The sequence below is a fragment of the Jaculus jaculus genome, chromosome 3 (assembly GCF_020740685.1).
Source record: "Jaculus jaculus isolate mJacJac1 chromosome 3, mJacJac1.mat.Y.cur, whole genome shotgun sequence".
Classification (NCBI taxonomy): domain Eukaryota; kingdom Metazoa; phylum Chordata; class Mammalia; order Rodentia; family Dipodidae; genus Jaculus; species Jaculus jaculus.
In genome coordinates, this window is record NC_059104.1 from 2,779,476 (window position 1) to 2,803,731 (window position 24,256).

General features: G+C 44.2%; 1 protein-coding gene across 4 annotated transcripts in view; it reads left to right on the forward strand.

The window, feature by feature from the left end:
• Ankrd10 (ankyrin repeat domain 10) overlaps window positions 1–23,943 on the forward strand; it is a 32,228-nt gene extending 8,285 nt beyond the window's left edge. For 2 of the 4 annotated variants that reach the window (XM_004663408.3, XM_045146255.1), the window contains exons 4-6: window positions 8,941–9,176; window positions 19,167–19,262; window positions 22,468–23,943. In XM_004663408.3, coding sequence (XP_004663465.1) covers window positions 8,941–9,176; window positions 19,167–19,262; window positions 22,468–22,943 — 808 coding nt within the window. In that variant the 3' untranslated portion in view covers window positions 22,944–23,943. Of the gene's footprint in view, window positions 1–3,693; window positions 3,836–8,245; window positions 8,414–8,940; window positions 9,177–19,166; window positions 19,263–22,467 lie in introns of those variants that run through there. The other 2 variants (XM_045146258.1, XM_045146256.1) reach the window with 2 other exon arrangements.
• Window positions 23,944–24,256: the final 313 nt, after the last annotated feature.

The window sequence follows — 24,256 nt, forward strand, 5'->3', positions numbered from 1 at the left end:
TATTTACAATTCTGTCCTTAATTACAGGACCCTCAAGTGTCTTTAACACCAGGTGTGGCTGAGTATGGCCTCGTGGGCCAGTCTGTCCCCGTCTCAGTGCAGGAGCCACCCCTCGAGACCCTGCATTACGGTGACTGCCCTGGACTGTGCACTCACTTTTTCTCCATTTTTTTATTTTGAGGAGAAACATTTAGCTGCTTAGCCAAAAGCAGTTCTTAGAATTAGGAATCTTTGGCCTGGAGTCAGAACACAAGCTCTTACGTGTTGCTGTTGTGTGTGGTCATTGAGCATCTACGTGCCAGTTCTGCTAGTGAGCAGAGCTGAGAATTGCTTCTTGATGTCTGTTCTGCACAGTTTTATAGTTTACCCTGTTTAATTTGCCAACATGCAACAATTCAGATCCCCAAAATAATGGTGCCTAGGTCTGTTTAGGTCCCTAAATACTCTGTTTATATGGTCAGGTGTAGTCCCACTAAGTAAGTTTTTTTTTCTTTTACTATCAAAGGTATAGCATTAATTTACTTAATTAAATTTACTCTTTCTTTCCATTTCAGAATGGGCTAGATTGTTAACTTTTTATTTTATATTCTATAATAAGGTGATAATAATGATTTTCCTTCTGTAAATAGATTAAAAGCTGCCTCAAACTGCTGTTTATAAATGAATGGTTTTGCTCTTCATTTCTACTGTTCTGTTTTTTGTTTTTTATATCTGCCACATTAAAGTGGCCAAAGTCTAAAGTTGAGCCCTTCATGGTCATCGGGTAGATAATGAGGGCAACTATACTAAGTGTCAATGGCTAGAATGGTGTGTTCTATAACTTACTTGTTAATGTAGGTGGCAACTGTAAGATAACGCATTTCAGCTGCTGTGCATCGTATTAAATTTTCTAGCACCACACGTGAGTATGTTAATGGACTTTTGTTTTCTTTTCTTAATTTGAATCTTGAGTTTTGGTGCCAAGTTATCTTTTCCATGTGAGCCTCTACTTCTGGCTTATGTGATGGTCATCAGTACCTGCCATTGTCTGCATCCAAAAATCAAAATACATAGGATCAAATCTTGATCCTGTGACCAAATAAATGTTTGTGTACCTTAAAGCACCTGATGCTGTGTCTTGAGTGTGTCACCTTGTGATGCTGCTCCTTGACCTTTCTACCCATAATGATTCATTGCAGCCCGCATTGGCTGTGGCTTCAGTTGGAGGGTTTGATTAGAAGAGTGCATATTGACACAACAAGGTCGCCTGGCTTGTGAGTCTTCCGAGACTCCTGCTTAAATTTGTTACTGACGGCACTTCTGAGCCTTTTAATTACGTTTGCTTCTAGTATTCTTGAAACAGTTTCCCTGTCTGTGCTATGAAAATAGCAATTCTTGGGCTGGAGAGATGGCTTAGCGGTTAAGTGCTTGCCTGTGAAGCCTAAGGACCCCGGTTCGAGGCTCGGTTCCCCAGGTCCCACGTTAGCCAGATGCACAAGGGGGCGCACGCGTCTGGAGTTCGTTTGCGGTGGCTGGAAGCCCTGGCGCGCCCATTCTCTCTCTCTCCCTCCATCTGTCTTTCTCTCTATGTCTGTCACTCTCAAATAAATAAATGAAAATGAACAACAAAAAAAAATTTTTTTAAAAAGAAAATAGCAATTCTTTATTCTGCAGATAGGAATAGAGACTTAGCTGGATGCAGGTGGAAGGCCAGGCACACTGGCCCTTGCATCTGAGTTAGTTGCACATGGTGTGGGTCTTCCTGATGGCAACCTCCACCACCACCACCACCCCCAGCAGGAGAGGGTTTCTGTAGAAGCCAGGGCTTCTGAGGGAGGGGAACAGATTAAGTAGTGGGGCTGCTACCTCTTGTTGAGGTGGTTACAGTGAACCCAAGAGCAAGCTTGCCAACCAAGCTTGATAGCTGGCAAAGCAACTATATAGCTTGAGGTGAGAAGCAAGGTGAGTGTGGCTTGCTGGTAGAACAGGCTTTCTTGCCTGTCTTAGGAACCGGCACAACTATCTGGAATAGAAGCCTAAAGTGTGCTAGTAACAAAATGCTGCAAGCATGCTGTTGAACACGTAGCGTTTGTTACATAGAGTAGGGTTAATTTGGCTCACAAGTGGTGCCTATCACAATCCACTTTTATTAACTTACCACAGACCCCACCCCATGGAAGATTGGATGCGAAATTTTTGCCAGGACAAATACATGGATGTACTTAAAAGTATTACTGTCAGAAGTGCACTTGTAACTCCTGTGGCCCCGACAGACCCACCTCAGTTTCACTGTGTTGGGTGTTAAGTTGTGCTTTCAGGTGTTAGTCACTTACTTGTTCTTCAGAATGACAGTCTGTTTCTGATTTATTACTCCTGACTATGAAGTAAGTGTTCTGATATTACCCCCTCTGAATCCCACTCACTATCTCTTCCTGATACTGGCTCCCGTTCTGATTTTTTTCTACTACAGACTTACCTGATAATGCTGCTACTTGTCCCTTTCTCTTGCACCCAGGATGGAGGAATGATTTGTCAAGACAGCTATTGCAGTTCTGCCACCACACAGGTGCAGACAGGGTCTGACAAGTTCCAAAGTTGTTGACAGACTCAGTTTAGAATTTTTTTTTCTAACAGCTTGAATAATAATTTAGATTTCGAATACTACTGTTGGGCTGGAGAGGTGGCTTAACAATTAAGGTGCTTGCCTGCAAAGCCTAAGGACCCAGGTTCAAGTCCTCAGTACCCACATGAATCAGATGCACAAGGTGGTGCACGCATCTGGAGTTGTTATGCAGTGGCTGGAGGCCCTGACGTGCCTGTTCTCCCTCCCTGCCCCTCTTCCTCTTTCCCTCTCTCCGCCTCTCCTCTCTCTCAAATAAATAAAAATACTGCTTTAACATCAAACCAACGTTTTCCAAATCCCAGGTTTTCTCGTCTTTGTTAAGTTACACTGAAAATACAGTAAATACTCATCAAACTCCTTGAATGTCATTCTTATATTTTAATGTATGCAAACATAATTGTGGTTCAGTTGGCAACATAAAAGTCTACAGTAATGTTGAAATTGAAACGAAAACTTGGCACCAAACTGTTCAGGTAGAAACTTTTTTTAAAAAAAATAGTTTCTTCCTATTAACTGGAGAATATATTTAAGAAAGTCTTCATAATTATATATTTGGATACCAAAGGGTTAAAAATACACATGTATTTCTTTTGCTGAAATAATTTCAGATGTTTGCTAATATTTTGTACAAATGGACATTCAGTAATGTTTTTTATCCTTTTTTAATGATTCCATTTATTTGCTTATTTCCATCTAGGCATAGTTACTAATGTATTTGCGATACAGCATACCAAATTTTAAAGTAACCAGAATCGTGAGTTGATGGTTTTTAGTCCATACTGTTAAACTTGTGTTAAAATACTGACATATTTAAATTGGCTTCATGCAAAGTTATGAGAGGTTCTTGAAGGCAGAGCTGGAGCTGTCGCTCACGGTCAGGGTGGTCACATGCCGGGGCTTCGCTCTGTGACTGCCTCTGCACCTCATGTGTGTATGTATTTTTAATCCAAAATGTTGCCTGCAAATGTGATCCCTTATTATGTAAGTTTCCTGTGTATGAGCCATTGCCCAATTAAAGTCACGCAGAAGATTTTGAACCTGTAAACACTACACATGTCGATGTCTTACAGCTACGTAATTCGAATTGACTTGATTTTTTCAAGTAACCCTAGAAAGGGGGAGCGTTCCTATAGAAACTGCTGAAACTGCCACAGGTGCTTCTCCGAAACCTTACGGTTGTGGCAGTGAATGTTCAGTATCGCTTCCTTTCTGCACACAAGGCATGCTGTTGAGGTATTTGTTGCGGTGATTGGTCTTAACGCTAATCTAGGAATTCAGATTAGTTTCTTTAGATTTGCATGCTTTGCTTACCCTAATTTATGATATCTACCTTTTTTATTTGTAAACTAACAATAGCTAAATTCAGATCAGAATTTTAACAGAAATATTTATATAAAAATTGTGTATCGTTTATTGTCACATGGCATTAATGAAAAGAAAATATCCCAAAGGTGATGTGACACCTGAGGATACTAAAAATTGTACTGAGGTCTTTCTTGATCTGTGGATGTTATTTTAATTGAAAGTAAGACTGTTCTCATCAGAATGGCTTCTCTCTCTGGCAATGTGGCGCTGTAAGTGGAAGATCAAAGGGGAGCTACCTGGCCTCAGTGTGGGGATAATTTGACTCTAAAGTTTCTTGGTAGGACTTTGTAAGTACAGTAAAATTTCATACTCCATTCACAATGCTCTTACAGAAAAGTATGAATTTATTTTAACTTAGCAAAGCCAGTCTGGTTCACATTTACCACTTTGGCAAAGTATTCAATCTGAATTTAAGATTATCTTCCTGCATATTAGCTCTGTGACCCTGAAGACTAGCAAGAGTCCTGGAGGTGTGACCCAGCCATGTGGTGCTTAGCTTGCTCCCCAACACTGCCAGTGAAAAAGTGCTATGAAGTATTGTGGGAAATGAGTGTCTTGTGCTTTCATAGCTTCAGGGAAGGTTAATGAACTAGTATTCCCATAGAAATTACAACAAATTCAGCTTGCCAGCCTGAATGTCTAATTCTGCCAACTTCCTTTAAAGCTAATGCTTAGAAGCCAGAGGTTTTGAAAATCTCTGCTTGCTTTAATAATAGATTTTTCAGTGTATATTGGGACCACAATGGATGAGGGCTTTTTAGCAACAACCTGGTACAAACTTTGCTTGTCGAACATGGATAGAAAGAAACTGTGGGTCATTCACAGTCTGGGTCCAAGCACATCACTGAGATGATAACTTCAGTGTATATTAAATCTAAAGATGAATTTAAAGATGCACTGCATAGTTTGACATCTCCCACAGTTTTTATTGAAAGCATTGTCTTTAAGAGTGTTTTTAACAGCTTCTCCTTCTTAGAAAAGTATGTGTGCATACTGTGGTTCAGGTTTTGTCCTTACCAGTAGGTAGCTGGCACTGGGATTGGTAAGGATGCCTGTGTGGTCCTATAACAGACCTAGCAAATGTTGGACCAGAGACTGAAGGATGAACTGTTCACAAGCACTAGCCCCAAAGTGGAGTGACCATAGACTGACTTAAGTTGTAAGTCATCTTGCTCATGTGTCCTCCTTCCAGGGAACTTTAGAAAATACCTACATAAAACATAAATAGTAAATTGTACTTTGTAACCAAGATTATTGCTTTGCCTGTTCAAACACTAACATTGAACTGTAGCCACCTTAACAAAATGAGAGCATGCATGGAAACAGAACTTAAATACCTGAGCCTCTAACTAAGAATAGGTATTTGGGGGCTGAGGAGATGGCTCAGTGGATAGGTAAAGGACTTGCCTTGCAAGTGTGGGGGTTGGAGTTAACACCCTGGCACCGAGGAGGGCTTGGCATCCTGCTTGGAAGCTGGTGACAGTATCCCAGGGCAAGCTGACTGGAGCCCCGAATTCAAGTGGGAGGCACTGCCCCAGTAAATAGAGTAGGGAGGGATGAGGAAGACACATCAACTCCCGTCCCTGCATGTGTGTCCTCATGTATATACAAATGCACATGCAAAATCAAATCCTGTTTTGAGGGGAGAAAAAAAAAACAGGTATTTTGAAGTCTAAGGGTATGGCTCATTGTTAGTATGAGGCCCAGAATTTATCCTCAGCATTGCAAAAATAAAGCCTCCTATTTTGAGAACTATGTAATTTAGCGATTATTCTAATTTTGATGTAGAATCCCGCAGCAGTTTTCAGCCTCTGATTATAAATAGTTTAAGGACCTCAGACCTCAGAAGTAGTTTTCACTGTGTATGTAACTTTGTGGATTTCACTGTGAGGTGCTTAGATTCAGTGACAGAATGGTCAGTGTGGTGACGGAAACTTGGTCTAACTCTTGATACTTTTCTTGGTATCTGATCTTTGTGACACATTTAAAAACTTTTTTCCTCTTTATATTTTTCAGGCAGGATCTCACACTAGCCTAGGATAGCCTAAAACTCGTTATATAGTCCAGGCTAGCATTGAACTCATGGGGTTCCTCCTCCTTCAGCCTCCTGAGTGCTGGGATTAAAGGCATGTGTCTCCATGACTGGCTCAGATTTGGCAGTTTTTACAGTTACGTTTTTGTTTGAGTAAATAGTGAATCTAATAGAGAGCACAAAGTCAGCAGGAAGATTTTCAAGAAATCGAGACGTAATCGCAGAAGGATAGTTAACAGGTGCCATCATTTTGGTTAAAGTGTTAGAAATAGATTTGGCCCCTGCCTTGTTTTTGTATAGCCCATAAGCTAAAAATGGTCTTTACTTTTTTAGATGCAAGTTGAACAAAAAACATTGTATAATGCATAAAATTATGTGGGATTCAGATCTCATTGTCCCTACGTGATTGCTAGGTCATGGCTGCAGTTGTGTGCTGTTGCTTTTAAGGTGACAAGAGTTGTCTTTAGATTTGAGAATGTGTGGGCTACAGTTACTATTTGGCCCTTCTCAGCAGAAGTGCTGCCCCTGGGTCAGATGCTCTCTGGTTTGGTTCATTCCAGCACTCCTCATTTAAGCTGCCCTGTGGGGGGCTGAGAAGTGGAAGTGGCTCACCCAGGAAGGGAGTGCAGGTGAGCAGGAGAGGAAGTGGTAGGACATCTAGGCACAAGAGGAAGGGTTGTGGCTGGCTATGGTTTTATCAGCAGCAGACATTAGCAGTTCCTCCTCCTGGTCCCCATCCTGCTTGAATTTCACTTTCCATCCAGTGGACTCAGGTGAGGATCCCAGCCTGACGTGGGGTCGGCACTCCTCGTGTGCTGCTGCTGCTGCTTTGTGAGGCACACATGGGTGGGCCGTCATCCTTCTTGGGGCCTTTCTTTTCAAGTAAGTTTTGGGGGAAGCAAGGCCTAAAACACCTGAAGTTTGCTTGGTTCTACTCTTAGTAAGAGTGGTGTACCAGTCTTGATTACTTGTGGTGGGTGATCAGATGAGCCAGTTACTGCTGTAAAGTGCAGACTGGCACAGTCTTTGGGAGTCTCCCTGTTACCAGCCTCCACACCCATTGCAGGCTCATGTGCGCACATACACAGAATGGGCGTGTAGTAAATGCTATTAAAATACAGTATTTGCGCATTTTTTGCAGTTGCTTTTTTAATCCTCTGTCTACCTGAAGAGTACTCTTTAGTACTCTAGGCTTTTCAGTGCTTTTACCTTGCCTACTATTAAGTGATTTCTTCTCATTTCTGTAGTTTTTGTTTGTTTTTTGAGGTAGGTTCTAACTTTAGGCTGATTCACTATGTAGTCTCAGGGTAGCCTCAAACTCAACAGCAATCCTCTTACCTCTGCCTCCCAAGTGCTGGGATTAAAAGATGTGCCACCGTGCCTGGCTTCATTTCTAATAGTTTTGATTTTGGTGAGCCAGTAGAAATGATCATTTGTGAGCTCTGTTTTATACTCTCTCTTTTCATATTTAAGATTTGTTTTGTAAAAATACGTAGCAGAGTATGTATCTTGACAAAGTAGAGCTGTCTAAACCATCTTGTCTCATGTCTGAAAACAATGCCGCAGTTTGAGAATCCCCAGCTGTGCAGCTGAGCAGAGCACCTTATGTGGGTGTGAACCCTGCTCTGGGGACAGGAGGACTTTGTTTGGATAAATAATTATTGTATGTCCTTTTAATTCATGTATCAGTAAAAATGCTTGAAATGATCGTCATCAGATTTCACAGCTACAAAGTCCTATAATTTAAAATGGTAATTTTTGTTCCTAACAATTGCTTTTTTTTTTTTTAAGTTCTGATTTCTGACATTCCTGAGTCTTGCCTGTATATCTCATTTACCTGGACTTGAGCCTTTCTTTCAAGTGGGGACTACTTGTGCTTCCTTCCTGTTTGTACAAGTAGGCATGTTTAGTGAGTGTGTACTTCGGAAGGATGGACTTGTATGCACATGATCACTAGAACACAGATACATGGGGATTGTCCTTGTAATCTAAGGACCACAGTTTTTCCCTGAGTTCTCTCCAGTCTTGTTTGTCCATTGCCTTTTCAGCAACTAGCAAGCACAGGCTTGAAGCATGGCTAGCTTGATAGGAATGAAAGGTATGGAGTCGCTTTTTGCCCCCTGGGTTTTCATTCAATGTACTTGTGTTCACAAGTTCAGCTTCTGTTTCATTCAGATCTTTAGCTTAAATTCTGCCAGCACTTCGCATTTTAATCGAAGACCCTTACTTTTTAGTGTATCAGCCAGGTGAGGTGCTTCTTTTGAGAGCAGGACCCAGCCTAGAGGATGAGCTCCTGGGCAGTACTGCATGGCTTTTCAGAGGAGATGCCCACTCACCGTAGAATGCCAACATGCAATGCTCCCAATGTGCCGAAAGAAAACTCACCTTTTCTCAGATGATGGGGCCGATAGTAGGTAACTGTCAGGACGTCCTTCTATCTTCCACTTACGGTGTCACGTGTCAGCATAACATCTGGCTTGTTGCTGAGCTATGACTCTTGTTTTTAGGAAGCCACTGGTTCTGAATGCCATGGACAATGTCAGTACATGTTTGTTTGTAATGATTTTTACTCAAGCTAGAGGATGGGTTATTAAAAGTACATGCAGATAATTGAGAATTCAGCTTCAGGGAAGTCTGAAGTTGGTGTAAATTTAGATTCTTCAGACTGACATGCAACAAACCATTTTGAGAAGCTAAACAGGAAGATCCTTTCTTTTAAGTTTAGTATGTTGATTTTTTTTAAAATTACTATCTCCCAAATCTTGCTTAGAAATCAAATGTGTATAAGAGAAGTTAGTTACTGAGCTAGGATGATTGACTGCTCCCTTGAATATGTACTGTAGATATTTTATGTCACCTTCAGATAGTTAGTCAGTTCAGCAGGAGTGGAAACCAGGGTCAGATGCTGTGGGATGTAATTCGGTGTTTTTGTGTTGTACAGCCTGAGAAATGCCAGTGGCCTGACAGCAGCAGACATTGCCCAAACCCAGGGTTTCCAGGAATGCACCCAGTTTCTCTTGAGCCTCCAGAATCATCACCTGAGCCATTTCTATCATAATGGTGCCTCGAGTGGAGGTCATGAGAACACTTTTCCCAATCACATTATCCTGGGAGCAAATCGAAAAAGAGGCTTGGAAGACTCTGAATCCTTGGGAGTAAAGAAAGCTAGAACTGGAGGTAAGACCATTTAGGTGGGGCAGAGCAGGGGTTGTCCTGCCCTAAGATATCACTCTTCACAGCTAAAAGCTCCTTTCAGAGGCACCTGCCTCGCACCAGGTGGTAATATGATTGGAAGTCGGTCATGGTGGCACATGCCTTTAATCACAGCACTCAGAAGACAGAGGTAGGAGGATTACCATGAGTTTGAGGCCAGCCTGAGACTACATAGTGAATTCTAGGTCAGCCTGAGGTACAGTGAGATCCTACCTTGAAGAAGAAAAAAAAAAAAAAAAGATAATATGGCTGGAGAATTTGTGTGGGGGGAGGGGGTGTGGTGTCCTCTGTTGCCAGTATGAAGAAGAGCATGTAGGAGTGGCATGTGACTGTTGTATTTGTTCAAAATCTGCCACTGAGCAGGACTTTAAAATTTCTTCAAATGTTCCTGAGCCTTATAAGAATTGTAGATGATCCTACAGCAAGAACTTGCTTTCCCATTTGGGAAGTACCTGCTTTTGGTATGTTGCCTCTAGTGTGGGAGTGTGACTTGGCTGTACCCTGTGCAGTATGTGGTAGTAAAGTTCATTTGTCAGTGTGGTTGGGGAAGTTGAGGTAGTTACATCATTTAAAGTATTCTCCCTTTTAAAGACAAATGTAGTTTGTGTGGAGGCAGCCACTGATCTCTTTAAGTTTCTGGAAGTTTCCTCCCCGGGAATAGGCACATAGGATGCTTTACCCAGAGACAGTTTTGGAGCATTTGTGAAGAGAAGTGAGTGGTCGCTGACCTCTCTCTCAGGTGGACTTGCTGTAAATACCCACAGTGTCGTGCTCTTGGGTCTCTAAGGAATCCCTCCAGTGCTGCACAACACCTAGTGAATGTTCATTAACCACTCAGAGCTGGGGCTGGAGAGATGGCTTAGCAGCTGGAGACCTCTGCCACCCCCTCACCCATAGAGTAGTTCTTGAAGAGCTATGTACTTAACCACCATTCTTTTTTGGTTTTTCGAGGTCAATTCACTAGGTAGTCTTAGGGTGGCCTTGAACTTACAGCGATCCTCCCACCTCTGCCTCCCAAGTGCTCGGATTAAAGGTGTGTGCCACCACACCTGGCTGTGTGTGTGTGTGTGTGTGTGTGTGTGTGTGTATAAAATCTTAATTATTTGAGAGAAAGAGAAAGGCATGCAGAGAGTATGAGTATGCCAGGGCTTTCTGCCACTACAAACGAACTCCAGACGCATGTACCACTTTGCATCTGGCTTCTCGTGGGTCCTGGGGAATGGAACCAGGGCAGGCCATTGGACTTCACAAGTAGGCACCTTTAACAGCTGAGCCACCTCTTGAGCCCTGTTGCCATTCTTTGACAAGCCTTTACCGAGTTCTGGGTATTTTGTTTTCTTGATTTCTGGCATTTTATTCTGATTGCTATTCCTTTCTCTCTTCTATCATCTTGATTTATTAACTTGAGAGAGGGACATGGGGTATGGGTGTGTCAGGGCCTCTTACCACTCCAAATGATTTCCATATACATGTGCCACTTTGTTTGTCTAGCATTACTTGGATCTGGGGCTTTGAACCTGGGCTGGCAGGCTTTTGCAAGCAAGCTCCTTTAGCCACTTACCCATCCATTTCCCCAGCCCTTGATTTGTTGTTTCAGCGTGTGGAAGTTTTGTTCATTTTATTAGATAAATGCTTGATTCTCAAGCCAGGGTAGATTAAAATTTATCAGTGCTTCCTAATGTATGCATAATAAAATCATGAAAATAACTTCAGCCGAGGATGTGGGGCAGTGGTTGGAAAATGCTTGCTGCTGAGCACCATGGCACATGTATCTATAATCCCAATGTACCCATGGGAGGCAGAGTTAGGAGAGTCCTGAAGATCACAGGCTAGCAGCAAACAATAGAAGAGACTCTGTCTCAAGGTGGAAAGTGAGAACCAACACCTCCAGGTTGTGTCCTGCCCACAACATGTGCATACCCATACATAAGCACAGCCTGTGAAGCCTAAGGTCCCCGGGTCGAGGGATTCTCCAGGACTCACGTTAGCCATATGCACAGGGGCACACGCATCTGGAGTTCATTCCCTCCCTCCCTCCCTCTCTCTCTCCCCCTCTCTCTCCCTCTCTCTCTCAGATAAATAAATAAAAATAATTGAGAGCCAGGCATGATGGCACATGGCCTTTAATCCCAGCACTTGAAAGACAGAGGTAGGAGGATCACTGTGAGTTCAAGGCTACCCTGAAAGTACATAGTAAATACCAGGTCAGCCTGGATTAGAGTGAAACCCTACCTAAAAAATAAAAATAAAAAAAAAAAAAGGGAAACCCTACCCTTTCAATAAAAATAATTTGTTGTTATTGATACTATTAATGAAAGGGACTCAAAAATAACCTGAAGTTGTCGCTTTCTACTTGGCTATATTTAGATACACAACTTGAACTCATTAATTAATCATAATGCATTCTGTCTTGAAGAGCCCCAGGAACCCTGTCCAGCATTGGGATTTCAGGCCAGCTCCTCCACGCCCAGCGTTTTTGTTGGGCTCTGGAAATGGAGTGCAGGTCCTCATGTTTGCACAATAACCATTTTATCCATTGAACATCTTCCAGCTTTGAGCTGATAGTTTCCCAACATGGAGCTTGTTTATTTGAGGCGGCACAAGCAAGCATCTTAAGTGTGCATTTTCTTCTGTTCATCAGCCATTTGCTCGACAGTGTGACTGGTGGTCGTGAGGACAGTGTGCTTGCTAGGTGAAAGTCAGCCTGGGGGTTCCACTGTTCCCTGCTGATCTTGAGAGGAACTCAGTGTACTGTGTACATGCATACTCCTGCCAGACTCTGGTCAGAAGAGTGTTGGTCCCTTCCACAGATGAGAACTGTCCTGCCACTCAGGTGGTGGTTGTTTGTTTTGGTGGTCCAGGTTGACCAGGGCCCTTCATATTGAGACTGGTGAAACCAGGTTTCAAACTAAAGTTACTTCACAGTTCTGTTGTGATGACAAGTGTGTCACTGACCTCAGTGCCTTGTCCATAACATAAAACACCTGTAAGGAAAACATCCATCACACTACGATTGAACTTAGTGCTAAAATTTCTCCATGCAGTTTCATGGAATGAATTTAACACAAAGAATTTCTTTTTTGTGTCAGTAGCACTTTGGAGTAGACTTAAAGACAGGCATTCTAAAGAAGGGTGGGCATTGTGAGCAGCAAGTATCAGACTGACAAGCCAAACCTCAGGAATAAAATCTCTGAAATCCTCAGAGCTCTCAGCAGCAAACAGCTGTTTTATTCGTTTGTTAATTGTATATATCCTCTTAACTCTGTACTTGAGGATCGCATGACCTGTGATTTCATGTCACTGCTGTAGTCGGACATTCCTCCCACATCTGAATTTATAGTGAAAGTCTGACGCGCATTCTCTGTTCAGCCCCGAGTCTCCCCGCACACTGCCTTCTTTCAGTGCCAGCGCCGCCTCCCTGTCTGGCGTCATCCCAGCTCTGCTCTGCTGCGAGTCCTAGTCCCACAGGAGGAGTGCCTTGAAGTAAGAGAATTTTTGTCTTGGCTGGATTTGGTTGCATTTGACAAGACCTTTCTGAGAAACAGTTGAGCCAGGTGTGGTAGCGCAGGCCTGCAGTCCCAGCACTTGAGTTCAGTGTCTGTTCTGGCTGTATTGACCATGCAGACAACAGCCGAGAGGAGCCAAGAAGCAAACATTCTGTGCTTGGCTCTTGTGAAAGCTGAGGCCCTTCTGTAGTTATGTATTCCCCAGTAATGGATACACTGGGCGGCATAAAGGCCACGCGGTATGAGGCCCCGCACTCCTGTGTGCGCAGTTCCCCTTAGGGCTAAGGGCTGATATTCGGGGCCCTTCTCCAGGGTGCCCAGAAGCAGATTATGATCCTGGCATTGTCCTGGTTCTGTAGGTTCATTGTGCCAAAGCCCTTAACATTTATCCTGGGTGCAGTGGCTTCTGCTGCTGTGGGCTGTAGAAACAACCAGTGTGGAACAGGTCTGGGGAGCAGCTCTCTTGGGTAACTAGAGCATGGCATGAGCAGCCTGGTCTTGAGCTGTGGGGAGCAGACTGTTCTAGATCCTAGCCAGGACATTTGCAAGTACCCCTTGGCAGCCTCTGTCCTGAGTTGGTGGGAGTGACGTGGCAGGTTGTGTCTTGTCTGACCTTGTCAGGCTCTGTAGTGGGTGGCCTTGATGTCCAGTGACATCACTTCCATAATGCAGCTGCCCCTCCTGGCTTTTAAAAGTGGAATAAGACCTCAGCTTCTTCAAACTCATGGTGGTAAATCTTTACGGTGGCTTAGCCTTGCAGAGAACTGGCCTTTTTGCTCTGCCCTTAGGTTCCATGTGAAAGTTGAAGTGCAGGCTGCTGAGATGCCCCTGCCACCAACCCTAGAAAAGGGATTGAGGTGTCACATGACCAGAAGCCTGTCTGTCCAGCAGTGCTTGTTCTGCCTGTTGGAAGGGAGACACCTTCTAAGAGTGGTCATCCTAGGTAGCATTCTCAGGAACGCCCTGCCCTCCATTTTTGCTTCAACTACAAGTCAGTAGGAAAAGGAGGTGCGTCCTCTCAAATCCTAAGTAGAATAGAAACTGCTGGCTTGAGAGGCAGTTTTGAAGTACGGACACGAGCTGCCTTTCTCACGTGCACTTACTTACCAGCTCCATTAGCACTGGCATGAAGGGGGGGGGGCAAAATGCCACAGGTGCCCACAGTAATTGGTGGGCATAAGAAGCAACAAATAATTCCAAACCCAGAATTAGGGTGTGAAACCAGTTTACCTTCATAGTTTGTAACATTTTGTTTTTGTTTTGAGGTAAGGTCTTGATCTAGCCCTGGCTGATGTGGAATTCACTGTGTAGTCTCAAGCTGTTCTCAAACTCACAATAATCCTGCTTCTGCCTCCCAAGTGCTAGGATTAAAGGTGTGTGACACCACCCTTGATTATAACATACATTTGGTTGGTTTTTTTTTTATTTATTTGAGAGCGACAGACACAGAGAGAAAGACAGATAGAGGGAGGGAGAGAATGGGCGCGCCAGGGCTTCCAGCCTCTGCAAACGAACTCTAGACGCGTGCGCCCCCTTGTGCATCTGGCTAACGTGGGACCTGGGGAACAGCCTCGAACCGGGGTCCTTAGGCTTCACAGGCAAGCGCTTAACCGCTAAGCCATCTCTCCAGCCCACATTTGGTTTTTTGAGGTAGGGTTTCAGTCTAGCCCAGGCTGTCCTGGAATTAACGATGTAGTCTCAGGGTAGCCTCAAACTCAGGAGATTCTCCTACCTCTGCTTCCCAAGTGCTGGGATCAAAGGCATGTACTTCCATGCCCAGCTTCTGTAACATACATGTTTTAAAAAACATTTTTATTTTTCAAGCAGAGAGAGAGAACAGGCTTACCAGGCCCTCCACCTGCTATAAAGGTACTCTGGGGAGTCAAATCCAAGTTGTTAGGCTTTGCAGGCAAGCGCCTGAATCACTAAGCTATCTCTCCAGCCCTAACTTTTTTGGGGGGGGGAAGGGAGGGGGTTTTCAAGATGGGGTCTCCCTCTAGGCTGACCTGAAATTCACTGTGTAGTCTCAGTTGCCTTGAACTCATGGCAGTCCTACCTCTGCCTACCAAATGCTGGGATTAAAGGTATGCACCACCATGCCTGGCTCCTAACATAAATTATTTAATTTTTTTTATTTTTATTTGTTTATTTGAGAGTGACAGAGAAAGGCAGATTCAGAGAGAATGGGCACGCCAGGGCCTCCAGCCACTGCAAATGAACTCCAGATGTGTGCGCCCCTTGTGCATCCATCTGGCTACCTAACGTGGGTCCTGGGGAATTGAGTCTTGGACCAGGGTCCTTAGGCTTCACAGGCAAGCACTTAACTGCTAAACCATCTCTCCAGCCCCCAACATACATTTTTCAAAGCAAATAATTACAACCATGATAACTGCTCACAGGCGGCAGGATGAGGAAATGGGTGTAAAACCTTGTTGGCCAAGTTTCTGGGACAGCAGATTATAGGCATCTTTGGTTCTCGTTCTGAACGTTGCTGTCTTTGGGGAGTCATAGTAGAGAATTGGAGAAAGATGCTAGGATATCTGTTGGTATGCTTCCCACATTGGAGTATTCCTTACTAAAAGACAACAGACAACCTTTCCCTTCCTCCTTCCACACCTACTAAACCAGGTTGAGAGGCTCTTAGGTAGAATACTCTAAGCCTCCGATGCTGGGCTGTGCTTCCTGGTGGCATAACTAACTGTCCCCAAGTCTCACAGTGCAGCCAACCCCAGTCTTGGGTACAAGTTCTGCGCTTTGATTGTTTCTGGTTATTCCCAGTGTTTGAGGTGAGGGAACTGTCTTTCTCTGTGTTCCTGACTGGCACATGGCTTCTTTCATTCACCTGGGAACTGCTGTGAATTTTAGGCTTAGTGAAAAGAAAAAGGCCATTGCAGGGGAGTATCTTTCATGTTATTTTCTGAGACAGTTTCACTGTGTAACCCAGCTAGCCTCAAACTCATGATCCTCCTGCCTCTGCCTCCCAAGTGCTAGGATTACAAGCCAGTGCCTCTACACCTGCTCTTCAGGTGTGATTTTTTTTTTTTTAATCTTTTCAGAGGTAAGAAATTACACCAGTCACATTGAGGCATAAAGGATATATGTACTAAGCTGTGGTTGATTGTCCCCAACAGGTCTGTATGTTTGCAGACAGTAGGTTGTGGGGAGGGGTGGCCTTGGCATTACTGTCCTCCAGGGCCTGGTCTCAGTGCTGCAGAACTCCGAAAGGAGAGGGAGTGTCGCCTGCACTCCTAGGGGTTTGGCCCCGCCGCCTCCCCCAGCTGCTGTTTTATAAGCTGTCCTGTCTGCCACTGACTCGCTAAGTGAGTGCCAGGTTGGTAGTGAGGTAGAGCCCTGCCTGCTGCCTTAGGACCTGTGAAGGGGTCAAGAAAAGCTGTAGGTGACTGGGTGGCTGTGGTGTCCAAGCATGTGGCCTTGGACCTGTGCAGATGTCAGCTGTTTCCCCCACCACACAAACATTGCTTTTCTGGTTCTTTTGTTGCCATGTACGTCAATGCCTGGTCATTCCTTGGGCATCTTTGGTTCTATTTCTGCACATTGGTGTCTTTGGGGAATAATCTTAGATTGATAATACATAATTGAAAATAGCTTGGGTGCTCCTAAAATTAGCCCTAGTTAAAACTACAAAGTTCACTTCTTATGTTAAATATTTTGTGCCATAAGTTACTTGTAACTTTGTATCTTTGGCCCAGAACTAAGTCTAGGTACTTACTTAAAAACCTGAAATGCCTGGCTGGAGAGATGTCTCAACAGTTAAGGCACATGTCTGCAAAGCCTAGTGACCTGGGTTCGACTCCAGATGTGCAAAGTGGTGCATGCAGTGGCTAGAGGCCCTACCTATTGCACCCATTCTCATTCTCTCACTGCCTGTCTCCTTGTAAATAAATAATACTTTAAAAAAAAAAAAACACACAACCTGGCCGGGCATGGTAGCGCATGCCTTTAATCTCAGCACTCAAGAGGCAGAGGTTGGAGGATTGCTGTGAGTTCAAGGCCACCCTGAGACTCCATTGTGAATTCCAGGTCAGCTTGGGTTACAGTGAGATCCTACCTTGGAAGAAGGAAAAAAAAAAAAACCCTGAAATTCCAACAAGATGAGCTTTATATGCAAAACATCTGGTTTACATGAATACTGGAGAATCAAACCTGAGTCCTTAGCCTTCACAGGCAAGCACTTTAACCACTAAGCCACTCCTCTAGCCCCTAGATGAGCTTAATGAGGATTTGGAATATATTTGTGATGGGAAGCAGCCCAGGCATTAGTGGGGAGTTACCTAGGCATGGTATCTCTAGCCATATCGTGAATTTAAGAGTCTTTGGAAGTTGTTGTGGGATAGTTCTTTTAGTTCGCTCATAAAAAATGGGTTTTGTCATATGACCCAGCTATACCACTCCCAGGCATATATCCAAAGGACTTAATCTCATTTCCTTAGAAGTACGTGCTCAACCATGTTTATTGCTGCTCAATTTATAATAGCTGGGAAATGGAACCAGCCTAGATGTCCCTCAACTGATGAGTGGATAATGAAGATGTGGCACATTTATACAATGGAGTTCTACTCAGCGGTAAAGAAAAATGAAGTTATGAAATTTGCAGAAAAATGGATGGATCTGGAAAGGATTATACTAAGTGAGGTAACCCAGGCCCAGAAAGCCAAGCGCCACATGTTCTCTCTCATATGTGGATCCTAGCTACAGATGATTGGGCTTCTGCGTGAGAATGAAAATGCTTAGTAGCTGAGGCCAGTAAGTTAAAAAGGAGACATAAAGGGAAGAGAAAGGAAGGGAGGAGGGTACTTAATAGGTTGATATTGTATATATGTAAGTACAATGATTGAGATGGGGAGGTAATATGATGGAGAATGGAATTTCAAAGGGGAAAGTGTCAGGGGGAGGAAGGGAGGGAATTACCATGGGATATTTTTTTATAATCATGGAAAATGTTAATAAAAATTTAAAAATTAAAATAAAAGGGTTTTGCTATAGAATTTTCATACATACTGTTGTGCCTTGTTAGTATTTTTCCACCACCCAAGAGGCTGGAGGTAGATGAGTTGAAATGAGCTCTAGACCAGACTTGGCTACAGATGTTATATCGGTCCTTTTTGGTTTAAGGAAAATTCCTATTTTTAAAATTAGAAGCCACCTGCTGAAGGGCATGTATGTGAGGCTTAGAGCAGGGCTGTAGTGTGCGGACCTGGAGGAAGGGTGATGAGACACAGTGGCAGGCTCGTCAGCGCGGCACACCACTGGCTGCAAATTTCTTGGAACTTTTATTGTATGTTTACAGCTTCCTGTGTTTTGCTCCTCTGATCTGGGGAGGGGGTTGTGTGGACAGGCTTGTTCTGAGTTCTGCCTGTCAGTTATTGTTACTTAGTGAAATCAGTGATTTTTTTTTTTTAATGTAGATTACTTTGATGGTTTTATGTTGAGGATTGTCTGTGCACGCTTTCAAAAAAAAACTGGCAGAGATTTTTTTTTTTAATTTATTTATTGTTTGGGTTTTTCGAGGTAGGGTCTCACTCTGGTCCAGGCTGACCTGGAATTAACTCTGTCATCTCAGGGTGGCCTCGAACTCACAGTGATCCTCCTACCTCTGCCTCCCGAGTGCTGGGATTAAAGGCGTGCGCCACCACACCCGGCTCTGGCAGAGATTTTTTTTTTTTTTAATTTTTATTTATTTGAGAGCGACAGACACAGAGAGAAAGACAGATAGAGGGAGAGAGAGAGGATGGGCGCGCCAGGGCTTCCAGCCTCTGCAAACGAACTCCAGACGCGTGCGCCCCCCTTTTGCATCTGGCTAACGTGGGACCTAGGGAACCGAGCCTCGAACCGGGGTCCTTAGGCTTCATAGGCAAGCGCTTAACCGCTAAGCCATCTCTCCAGCCCATCTGGCAGAGATTTTTAAAAAACGTTTAGAATTGTTTCTGGATTGTATAATGTATATTCACCAAAGAATAGTCGAGATGGAATTTTTGCCATCAAGTCTAGCAAAGTTATCTGGAATTCATAACTTTCAGTTCAAATTGCACAGTTCAAGAAATTGTTTTTAATTTTTGTTTATTTTTATTTATTTGAGAATGACAGAGAGGAGGAGGGAGAGAATGGGCGCACCAGGGCTTCCAGCCACTGCAAACGAACTCCAGACGCATGCGCCCCCTTGGGCATCTGGCTCATGTGGGTCCTGGGGAATCGAGCCTTGAACCGGGGTCCTTAGGCTTTACAGGCAAGCGCTTAACCGCTAAGCCATCTCTCCAGCTCCCTCAAGAAATTTTTTTATCATAGAAAAGTAATTTACATTAGTGTGTGAAGTTCATTCCTGGTCTTTTCTGAATTCTTTTGACAGTTTAAACCACTGAGTGCAGGTGAAAGCATGTTTCCAATCTCTTGTGTACAAAGAAGTCTAAAGTTGTCTTTGTTTCCTGCTCAGCTCCAAGCCTGAATTGCACCCTGCCACTAGCAAACGGTGAGACTGAAGATGACGCTGACAAAATGCACGTTGACAGAGAGTCTGCTGCTGTCTCAGGTGGGAGTGGACAGTTTCCTGTTAGCTGCAACAACAGCCCGGTGGTCGAAGACACCAAACAACACGAGAGGGGTTCTGTTGGACCCAAAGAAATAGAAATATATACTGTTTCAGCAATGCAGACCCCTTGTCGTTGCAAGAATCAGTATGCATACTATTTCTAACATAAGTTTCTCAAAGTTTTTTTGCACTTTGTTGTCCAGTGTCTTTAAAACTTGTTAAGCTATGATTTGCATACCATGGCGCGTGTGTGGATGCGGGGGTAGGTGCTTGAGCTCAGTGGCCGTGAGCAGCGTAAGCGCTCCCATTCGTCTTGTTGAAGCTTCCACTTAGTGTGCCTCGCTTATTTTTGATGGGGTTTGCAGTTCTTGTTTTCTCACGGGGCCTGTGGTAATTGCCCAACATGCTGTTGCTTCTAATTTCAAGGTAGCTACAGTGGGATGGACAGTTCACTGTAAGCATTGACAACTGGAGACCCTTGTGGCTTTGGCTTGTGACCCACTCCTGACAGCATGGGATTTTTTTTACCTACACTCTTGGTTGGTTTGGTGTCTGGCATTCTAAGACTATTAAAATGCTGAACGTTTCACAGTACGTTATATGTGTTAAAATGCTTAGCATATTAAAACAGTAGTACTTATTTTCAATTTTTTAAAAAATTTAAAGAATGTCTAAAAAGATGTATCAGATTGGCTTATCCTATTTTCTACCATTCTTTTATTTAGGTGGCCACAAAGGCATTTTAACCATTTTTTGACATGTTAATATATCTTCAAGTTTCATTACTAGGTTTTAATGTTCTTTCTTGGGAATAAAATACTGTGTTTTGTTTCCCATACCCACATGAAAATATCATTTCTGTTCATAAAAATAAGAGGAAATGTGTCTATCTTTCTTGAAGCTGCACAATTGTCATGGGTAATGTTACCTTTTTGCCAAGTGAGTGAGTAAAATGGGTGATCATCATCCATGGGCAGCTTGTGTAAGAAGTACATTTAATCAAAATACTGCCCTATGGGCAGAGGCTCTTTGACATGATGAAAGATGAGAACAAAATCCAGAGCCTGCTTTTTACAATAATGGCACTGCCCTGTGTTCGGTAGGTGGAAGTGGCCAGGGTGCCTGTGCTAAGCTTGCAGGCAGGCTTCCCTTCAAGCCTCTTGTCCCAGGCATCAGCAGCTGGGTTGGGCCTCCTGGCATTTTCATCAGAATTTTCCAGCACTGACTGAAGAAACAGCACCTTGACTCCCTAGAGAGTTCTTGGTGCTTTCATGTGGGAAGTGCTATCCAGTGCTCACTGAAAGTTTGTGGAAACTGCCGCTTCTATCCCTGGAGAGCGAACACAGAGCTTGTTCTCTTTAAACACATTTTTGAACCTGTTCTTTCTGTTGGGAGAACTTTTATCTGGGACAATACATTTTTGAAAGGCTGTTGAAATAGTGTCTTCTCATTTTTGAATGTTTCTCACTTGAGAACCCCTTACCTGGCCCAGAGCCTCCCTTTCTTACCAGGACCATGGAAGGAAGGACCCAGGGGTCTCTTTGTGGCCCTTAGAATCTTTCTTGCTGCCTATAGTGAGTATTTTGGCTGTGGGTAGCTTTTGTCATCTGGTGAGCAAGTAGGTGGGAAGAAAAGCCTGGCCAGTGGGTTGAAGGAGAGGAAGGAGCCGGCGAGGGTGAGGTCTGTGGTGAAGATTCAGGTCTGTTCTGATGCTCTGCTTACTATGTTTCTCAGAGCAGAGTGAGGTACCAAGTTACCCTGGCACTGAAGAAAGAAAATAATACACAAACTCAAACTTGCCACCATATTTGTGAGAGACCACCCAGGGGGAAAAAAATCAGAAACACAGATCTCCCCACCTGGGAAAAAATAACTTGTCCCATTTTTAAAAAAAAATTTAGTCCTTAAAATATTTGTTCTCTAGTCTTGTGCTATTTAAAGAAGAAAGCTATTGTTTTATTTGTGGGGGGAGAATCCATTACCCTCTGACAGATATACAGCTATTAAGCTGTGATTGTTGCTTCACTTATGCCCCTATCCCCCCCCCACCCCACCCCCCGTCCCGCGCCCCTCACTCAAAAAAGTGATTAGGTAGTGTGGGAGAGGTATCGTTTGCTGAATAGCTGAGATCCGTCACGGAAAGGCTGGCAAACTGTCAGGACGTTGAGGTGGCGCAGTGGAAAGGAGACCCTTTCTGGGCACTCCCACAAGGGCTCTCATCACGTCGACGTCTTTAATGTGTCTCCTGGAAGCTACTAGGGCTGAGCTCCATGTATTTAGCATCTTGCCTCACATTTAGTAGGTGAGGGCCTGAAGATAAAGCTCAGTGTCTCCACAGAGGAGGCAATTTTAGACCATCAATATTGACTCTCCAAGGCCAGTATATAGAGAAATAACTCACACTGTAACCCAGCGTGCCTGCAAAACACTCCCTCCTAGTTGTCTACATATGCAGTGACGCTGCCCAGATTTTTCCACCGTGAGTTGGGTTCTCAAATAGTGAGAGCTTGGCCGTCACAGTCATTTTGACTGCTGGATTCAGTAGAAAGTTGTCAGAACTGTAGTTAATCCCAGTGTGGAAGGGTCCCTGGCGTTTCCAGTTGTGCTCTAGCTGCCAGTTCTGCTCTGCCGGTGGTCTTTGTAGCATTTGTGAAGGTCCTGTGTAATCTGAGCGTCCCCCAGAAAATCGGTTCCTTCATTCTTGTATGTGCCACCCTGACTCGTGGCGAAAGACGCTGTGAAAATGTCCTCTGGTGTCAGCTACATCGTTAGAGGACCCTCAATCGATGTGCTGCTTTCATACCCACCTAGGCCCTGCCTGCCATCACTTCACTAGAAAGGCTTTATGCTTTAATTCCATAGAGTTCTTTATGTTTGGTTATGATGGATCTTTTGGGGGGGACTTTTTAAACTGGTTTTGAAAGGTGTCTGAAAACGAGAATAGACACTGACAGCTTTCCTGACTCCCTATTGGTATGAATTGCATTTTTCGTATCTTACTGGGTAAATGCTCCTGTTGTGTTTGACTTTAAACCTACCTGTGTGTGTTGTGTTTTAACTCTGGAAAAATCAATTGCTTTGCTTAGGAGAAAGTAGCAACAGCAGAAACTAATATCTTTTAAAATTGTCACAGCAGTGAGGCGTTTTATAGTTTCTGTACTCCCACTGGTCTGAACTTTGGTGACAGGTATATTTCTTAATGCAGATATGAAAAACAGTAGCTCCGTGTTGAATACATTGACAAATGGAAGTGTCGTCAATGGACATTTGGACTTCCCCTGCGTGACCCCGATTACTGGGATGGAGAGCAGGAATGGCCTGTGCTTAGCAGGATCTAATGGAGTTAGCGATGGCGTAGCTCCAGGACGGCCCTTTCTGAGCGGCCAGGCTTCCGTCTGTGCCGACGGCACTGAGGAGCCCGAAAAGACCGCGAGCGTCAGCCCTGAGATGTGTGGCTCTCTGCATCTGAGTGGGAGCCCCAGTAGCTGCGTGGCTAGCAGGCCGTCCTGGGTAGAGGACATGGGGGAGAGCTTGCACTATGGGTACTACCACGGCTTTGGGGACACTGCGGAAAGCATCCCCGAGCTGAGCAGTGTGCTTGAGCACTCGAGCTCCGTGCGGGTGGAGCAGCGCTACGACAGCGCCATCCTGGGCGCCATGCAGCTGCATCACGGCTCCTGAGACCGAGGCCTGCCCGCTCCGCCCCGCTCCACAGCACCAGCTTGAAGGAGAGTCGGGACCTGGACTGCTCTGCGCACTTCAGCTCTGGCAGGTTCCTGGCGGCGCACAGGGCTTCCTAGTGCATACCTGTTCCTGCAGGGGACGGCAGTCCTTTTTGTAAGGTGTGCTTTGGAAGCTTGTCTGACCCTAGCCTCGATTTGGATTTTTTTGTGTTGTTGTCACCAGAAATTACCATTTTTCTTTTTGTGAATTACAGTTGATCAAGAAGCATTAGTGGTAGATGAGGTGCCTGGTGGCACGTGGCATCACTTCAAAAGGCTCACTTTACTGTGCTGTAGGATTCATAACTACACAGCCACATCCTATGCAAGGGTCAGCCTTAGCAGTGGTTTCTTGCAGAGATGTGTAGAAAGGAAAGTACGTCTTTTTTAACATGTGCTCAGTGAAACTTTGCAACTTGCCGTTTGGCAGAGGTTTTCGTTGGCAGACACGCCGCCCCTGGAGGACTAGGACTTCACGCACAGAACACTGCCCTGGTTTCCTTGGTCAGGGTTCCGCCTGGGAGGAGGTCCGACTTGGGTTTTCACTCCATGTTTGTACTTGGTCGCTTGCAGTTTTTAATCACGGTAATGGTGTCTTTATATGTAGTAGAAGTTACGATTTGTAGGAGGTCAAAGTATTAATGTTGACCTGTTTTCTTTCTTGTTACTGTTTTTTTGGAGGTTTCTGCTTTAAAATATATACTGCTACATGTATCCAGTTAACCAAGAGAATTTTGAATAAAACTATTACATTTATGGTTTTATAGAAATTAGCTTTTGTTTAGACAAAATAGTGATTACACTGTGCAAATATTATAATGATTTCTTACTTTTCTGATTTTTGTAATTACAGTTGGTGCAGATATATTGTCAAATGAACAAACTATTGTTCTAAGTGTATACTAACATTTTGTTTTTAAACTGTTCTTTACAAACTGAATTAAAAAACACACCGCTGATCTGTTGCTGCATATGCTTGCTCAGTGGGGGGCTGAAAGGGAGGTGCTTGCACTGTCTCATATTTCCTTCTAGTTCTCTCCCTCCGGCAGTTTCCTCCTCTGCGTTGTCCAGCTGCCTTCCCCTGAGCTCCAGCACATGTCAAGGTGAACATGAGTCCTTTAAGAATATGAATACTGTTAGAGTAGCACGGCAGGAGAGCCGTCCGCACGAATAGGCAGCCATTTATGCCTCTCCTTGGAGCTCAGGTCCACACTTAGGAAGTCCCTGTCAGCAGTCAGGGTCAGAGCCAGGAGCCACCCACTGAAGCCACTG